Source organism: Crocodylus porosus, unplaced genomic scaffold, assembly GCF_001723895.1.
Source record: "Crocodylus porosus isolate Cpor-Errol unplaced genomic scaffold, CroPor_comp1, whole genome shotgun sequence".
Classification (NCBI taxonomy): Eukaryota; Metazoa; Chordata; order Crocodylia; family Crocodylidae; genus Crocodylus; species Crocodylus porosus.
Window position 1 is genome coordinate 36,464,143 of NW_017728886.1, and position 7,209 is coordinate 36,471,351.

Genomic DNA, 7,209 nt, shown 5'->3' on the forward strand with positions numbered 1-7,209 from the left:
GTTTTGCTTGCTTTACTAGCCACAGCATCACATTGCAGGCTCATGCTCATCTTGTGGTCAATGATGACCCCCAAATCCCTTTCATCCATAGTGCTAGCCAGCGTAGCACTGCCAAGCTTATAAGGATGCTTCAGGTTTTTCTTCCCAAGCTGGAGAACCTTTCATTTTTCAGTGTTGAACACCATCAGGTTCTCATCTGCCCTTTTCTTGAGTCTGTCAAGGTCTGCCTAAATCACCCTCCTGTCCCATGCTGGCTATTGCTCAGGATGTTGCCATTGGTCAGTCCATTAAGAATGGCCTCTTTGATAATTTTTTTCTAAGACCTTCCCCGGGTTAGAGGTCAGGCTGATGGACCTATAGTTTGCCAGATCCACTTTCCTCCCCTTCTTGAAAATAGACACCTCATTGGCCTTCTTCCAATCTTTGGGCACTTCACCAAAGCACCAGGAGTTCTCAAAGATCCATGCCAGGGGCTGAGCTGTGATGCTAGCCAGCTCCTTGAGTACCCTGGGGTGTAGACTGTCAGGGCCAGCTGACTTGAAAGTGTCCAGCTTCTCAAGGTGTTCCTTCACAAGGTCAGCATTGATGAAGAGCAAGGAATCTCCCTCACCCAGGCCTCCCTGTCCAGTAATGGGCAGGGGTGTCCCATGGGACTGATGAAAGACAGATGCAAAGTGCCCATTTAGTAGGTTGGCTTTTTCCTGGGTGTCGGTTGTCAGTTTTCTCTTCTGGTTTAGCAGGGGTCCAATGTTGCCTTTGGTTTCCTCCAGCTCCCCACATACCTAAAAAAAGACTTTTTATTATCCTTGATACCTATAGCTAGTTGGAGTTCAGTTGTAGCCTTGGCTTTCCTTGTTCGCTTCCTGCAGGTCCAGACCATTGCGGAATATTCTTCCTTGGAGATGGATCCTGTCCTCCATTCTTTCTTTTTAGCCACAGGTCTGCTAGTTCCCTGGAGAGCCAAGGGGGCTGCTGTGCCCTTTTGCTGCCTACACATTCTAGTTCCCGTGATCTTTTTTGCCTACAAACACATTCTAGTTCCTGTGATCTTTGTGTATTGTTGAACATCTAAGTGCACAGAATGTGTTGCTGTGTAAAACACTTTGAAAGAATCTAAGTACTGCACAGCAGGTATATTCCTTTTACAAGATGATAGACATGAAAGTGTTTGTGAAGTGAGTATCATGCGTCTCTCCTACCTTCTTCAAAGTCCCCCAACATTTGTCAGTCAGGGCATCAGAACTTCCAAATTTTTCATTTTTCTATGTTCTATTTTTCTTCTCTATGCATATTATATGGATAGTTTCACATATTTTTATATATTGGGGGTTTCTGATTCCAATGAAAGCCAGGTTTAGGAAAATGAGAAGTACTGATCCAATGACATATTCATATGGGGCTTTTTCACTTCTAATTTTTTTTTCATTCCCTTTCTAGCTCACAGAAAGCACCCTTTATCTGAGCTAAAATTCCCAAATCTTCCATTAAACTAGAGTTTATGAAAAAACAAAGAAAACCATGGTTCCTTTATTAAGAGCTTTAGGCTTATTTCCAACATAAAAGGCAGTCTTTCCCATGGATTTTTTTTTACTGGTTTGCTGAAATGTTATATGATTTCACAGTAGCTTATCCTAATCCATCTTGTAGTCAACTTAAATTAGTTCAAAATGACAACATTTAGGTTAATGTCACATTGCATGTTTATGATTAGTTATAAAAAGGTATGTATTTAGAAAATAATCATATATTTGAAATGACATTGTTCTGAAAGCTGAAAGATTATCAAAATGTGCATAGAGTATAGCAAAAATAGACGTATAAGTTTCCCAAGACTTGGAAATAAACTTATGCTTAGAAATGAAAACTAAAAGTTAGAAAATCTGTTTTTCTTTCCTGGTATTTATAGTATGTCCTTGGGTAAAACACTTAGATCTCAGTGCCTCAGTCTCTTCCTCTGTAAGATGGGAATACTTCATATCCCATAAAAGTAGGTATGAGGTTCATTGGTTAATATTTTGAGATCCTAGAATCAAAAACATGATGCAACATATAATTTTTTATTATTTTTTTTTCTTCAGTTTGCCAAGGGGTAGTGATTGTCAATCGTAGCTATGGCATCTTGGAAAGTTTAAACTATCCAAATAATTACCCTCTCAATGAACAATGCAGCTGGACCATCAAAACTACAATGGGCAACACATTGAATTATAGTTTTACAGCCTTTGATTTAGAAGAAGGATCCAACTGTGACCTTGACTACTTGAAGGTACGTAACTAGTCTCCCCTTTGGATAGACAATGAGAATCTTTTGGGATAGGATAACTTTGGTTACAGCAAGTAAAGAAGCTATCATTTAGAGCTAAGTAATGTTTTTCAGTGAATAGTATATTTGCGAAAGAATTCTGTTTCAAGGCCCCCCAAACAATTACCTTACTTAATTTGGTACCTAGATTTGGCTGAAATGTGGGACAAAATAAATAGTCAAAACACATCATGTTGATATTATTTAAATAGAATATTTTGAGTTAGATGAAAAGTTACTTTAAACTTGAAAAGTAAGTTTTTGTTGTTAATTTTTTTTTTGCCAAAATTTTGTTTTGGCTACATCCAGAATGCATTTTTTCCCATTCCTTAATGTGGACCCCAAAATCCATTATTCACACATCTCTACTTTTGTTATTATTTCTTCCAATCCATATCTTACCTGCACATATATCAATCCTAGTCTGTTTATTTGAACACTTTCATATGGCAGCTAGAGATTTCTGCCAAAAGACATGGGCTCTCTATTCATTTTCTGACTGTGATGGATCAGCCCTTTGAAATATCAAGTGAATGCCCAAAATCACACACTGAATTTGAACACTTGTGTGAATTTGGTTCCTCAATTTGCCTGGCATAAATACTGTAGGAACTAGAGATTCTTTCTGCAGATCACAGTTGTTCAATCTTGATTTTATTTGGCACAGGTAATAATACACCATTTGGTTTCACTTAAATAACTGTCTAAGTATGTCTGTTATTCAGCGAGGTACTTAAGCATATGCTCTGTTGCCATTAACTTAAACATATGCTGGAAAGTAAGCCATGCTTGAAGTTCAGCATTTGCTTAAATGGTTTGCAGAAATAATACATCCCTTTTCAGAGTTCTGCTTAGGTTGTGGTTGCAATACAGTGTGCAGTTCTGCATTATAAAAAGGATGGAGAAAAATGAGAGGATTGGAGGCAAGTGGTACAGATGATAAAGGGGTTGGAATGAAAACCATATGAGCAGTGGTTGGGAGAGCTTAAATATGTCTAGTTTGGCAAAAAGGAGATAGAGGGTATGGATATAGATTTCATAGATATTAGAGCTGGAAGGGACCTCAGAAGATCATCGAGTCTAGCCCCCTGCCCAAGAGGCAGGAAGTGGCTGGGGTCATAGGATCCCAGCAAGATAAACATCCAATTTTCTCTTGAAGGTGTTCAGAGTAGGTACTTGAACCACCTCCGGTGGCAGACTGTTCCAGACCTTGGGGGCTCAGACAGTAAAGAAATTCTTCCTTATGTCCAGCCTGAAATGGTCTTGCAGGAGTTTATAACCATTTGACCTTGTCATCCCTTGGGGTGCTCTGGTGAACAATCATCCCCTAGATCCTGGTGAACACCACTGATAAGCTTACAGGTGGCTGTCAGATCGCTCCTGAGCCTATGCTTATCCAGGCTGAAGAGTCCCATAGTTCTCAGCCTGTCATCATAAGGTCTGTTTTCCTGACCTGATCAAGCACATAGCTCTTCTCTGGACTCTTTCAAGCCTCTCCACACCCTTCTTGAATTGTGGAGCCCAAAACTGGATGCAATACTCCAGCTACAGCCTCACCAAGGCTGGGTACAAGGGGAGAATGATGTCCCGGGATTTGCTTGGGAAGCATCTATGGATGCAAGCCAGCGTTTTGCTCGCTTTATTAGCCACAGCATCACGTTGAAGGCTGATGTTCATCTTGTGGTCAGTCATGACACCCAAGTCCTTTTCATCTGTAGTGCTATCCAGTGTAGCACTGCCAAGCCTATAAGGATGCTGCAGGTTTTCCCTCCCAAGGTGGAGAACCTGGCATTTTTCAGCATTAAATGCTATCAGGTTCTCATCCGCCCATTTGCTGAGCCTGTCAAGCCCAGCCTGAATTGCCCTCCTTTCCTCAGGTGTGGATGTTTTACCCCAGACTTTGGTATTATTGGCGAGCATGGACAGTCTGCTTCTGACTCCAATGTCCACATCATTAATGAAGATGTTGAACAATACAGGTCCAAGGACAGAGCCTTGGGGGACCCACTGGTCACAGGGCACCATGACAATTGTCCCAGCCAGTGGATCATGGTGGACCCGCATTGTGCCAGTTTTCCAAGAGGTGATCATGAGATACCAGATCGAAGGCTTTTTTGAAGTGAAGATATATGACATCAATCTCCTCTCCCTTGTCCAGGTGATAGGTCACCTGGTCATAGAAGAAAATAAGATCGGTCAAGCAAGAACTACCTGCAACAAACCCATACTGGGTATCCCTCAGGATATTGCTGTCAACTAATCCAGTAAGGATGGCCTCCTTGATCTTCTTTTCCAAGACCTTGCCCAGGATAGAGGTCTGGCTGATGGGCCTGTAGTTTGCTGGATCCACTTTCCTCCCTTCCTCCCATACATTTCAAGCACTCCAAATCTCACTCCAAATTGGAGTGCTTCAAATTTGGATCACATTACTTCTGTTTTGACATGCACTTCCCCCCTTGCCTCCACCCTGGGTGCTTCAGAATGTCCATGAAGGCATGCAGCCTGCGTGCCTCTCAGCTTATGGTCTCCAGAGGCTTCCAAGGACAGCCATGGGCACAGGAGAGCACTTGCTGGTGTTCACTCTGTTCTCCTCCTCCCTTCCCTCTCAGCAAGCGGTAGGAAGATGTCACACTCTGCCAGAGAGTGTAGACGTTTCAGGAAATGCTTCAAAATTAAGACAATCCCTTTTTAAAGGCATTTTTATAGCACTTTGGACCTTTTTGAAATGCTTCTTTGTGTTTGACCATCAGCACCCTCACTGTTTGGAGTACTTCACAGGTCTTTGGAGTCCTTCAAGCAGCATGTCTGCCCATGGCCTAAGGGACCATGATAGCAATTTTCAATTATTTGAAAGGCTGCCCTAGAGACAGGGGAGAAATGTTATCCACTGATTCAGAAGACAGAAAACAAAGCAATAGATTTAAACTTTAGTAAAGCAGATTTAGATTAAGATTAAATCTCAGAAGGAACTTCCTTGATGGATGTCAGAACAGTAGGACAATGGAACACACTGTCCACAGCAGTTGTGGAACCTCCAAGCTCGGCGGTTGCAAGAAGAGGCCTGAAAGTACTTGCTGGAGGTGGTTTAGATAAGAATAATTCATACTGCATCATGCAGGGGTTTGACTAAGTGGTCTTTCCAACCCAATTGACCTCTGGCCAGGAGACCAATGCAGAAGCACCTATGCACCATTTCACCTTTTTAAATGAGAGAGGATCTTGCCCCAAAAGATCATATCCCAGAGTTTAAAGTAACATTATAGCTGTTTGGAGGCAAGGTGATGGCTGTGAAAGGAGTGACTTTCTTGAGATTTATCATCACATGGGAATTACTCTTACAGGAAATCAAGTGATAGACCTGGAGGCCTATTGGTCTGTTTCATCTTAATGTTCTACACCCCTCATTTGGTGTGCCAGTAATAAACTAATGAAAACTGCGCGCTCCCAACATCCTCCAGCTGGACAAAGGGATGGAAAGAAAGTAAATAGGGCAGTGTGGCAGAGCATGTGTTGAGAACTACCAGGAGTCATTTAAGACCTGAGAAGTTCTGTGGTTAAGTTAAAAAGCAAAAGCCAAGCCAAAAGCCAAGCTGAGAGGCCAAACTTCCTAATTCCAAGATGTATAAGCCTTTGTCAGTGACAGTCAGTCATGAGCGCAGTAGAAAGTCCCTGAAGAGAAGAACAGTTGCCAGAAGATCCTGTTCCAGGGAGAAGCCAGGACTGAAGGCATAGGGCCAAATGAAAGGACTAGATCCAAGACATGTGAAAGTGTTACTTTAAAAAGCAGAAATAGAACATGTTGGAAGAGGGGGAAAACTGGTGTTCTTTGATTTTATTTATTTCTATTTTTATTTTCAATAAAAGAAGAATTTGCATGGCACTACTAAACACAGAAAACAGGGAAAAACATAGTCATCATATTGTGTTATGCCATTACGTGAAAAGAGAGCAAAGGTGAACCAGTTAGGATGCAAAGTAAATGGCCTTACCCTGTCAATAGTGAGAAGAGGGGCATGCATATGGATGCTGTCAGATATGGGAGAAAGGCGGAATATTTTGGAATGAGCGCGTGACTAATTTTCCAAGTAGACTAAATATATTGGACTTTTTTGCATCTGAAATCCAGGTTGAGCCTGGCCTTGGTTTGTAAGGGGAACAAGGCTTAGGGGCAGTGCTAAGGGGAGGGGATGGGAGAGGAATCCACTAGTATATTTGTACCCCTTTTAAACTTTGGGTGGAGCAGGAATCAAACTAACTGCCTAGTAATGGTAGCAGCATTTCTAGTCAAGGAGTGCTGTGGGAGTAACTTGACTTCATGGCTCATTGTGAACTATCTGGTCCCTTCTAACCTCTTCATTCCACAGGTGTTAATGACCCTCTATTCTTTTTAATGGTCCTGATGTTCCAGCAATCAAGCTATCCTTTGTTCTTCAATTTTGTTGTCTGTTAGCTTCTCCTGGTAATGAAACTCTTATTTCATAGCACTGCAGATTGTTTTTAACTCATTCCGATGAAATTATATTTGTTTTTGCTTCAATCTTAAACTGAAGAATGCAGCCCCAGGCTCCTCACGTATTAGTATAGCTTCTAATTTACATTTAACTGGAGAAAAATATCTGTTGTTTTATATGTGATGATGCATCTCACCATCTGCACTCCCCTTTTCAAAATTCTATGTCTGCCCTTCAGATGGTACAAATGTAGCTTTTGACAGATGCTAATTTTGAGATTCTATTATTCCAAAGAGGCCTAAGAATGGAAAACTCCAGGGGGGCTGACCAGAATTAACACTGGAACAGTAACTTTGAGTAACAGGTGTATATTCTAGACAGGTTTTCAACCTTTTTAAACAAGTGTACCCCTTCTGTCACAAAGTTTCACCTTATATACCTTTTATATTTTTTCCT

The 7,209-nt window shown here is 41.4% G+C and overlaps 1 protein-coding gene across 1 annotated transcript in view; it reads left to right on the forward strand.

Moving 5' to 3' along the window:
* The window catches only part of CUBN (cubilin), a 251,865-nt gene that overhangs the window by 64,983 nt on the left and 179,673 nt on the right, over positions 1 to 7,209 (forward strand). Inside the window, exon 27 of the mRNA XM_019532506.1 lies at positions 2,079 to 2,266. Within this exon, the coding sequence (XP_019388051.1) occupies positions 2,079 to 2,266 (188 nt within the window). The remainder of the gene's footprint in view (positions 1 to 2,078; positions 2,267 to 7,209) is intronic.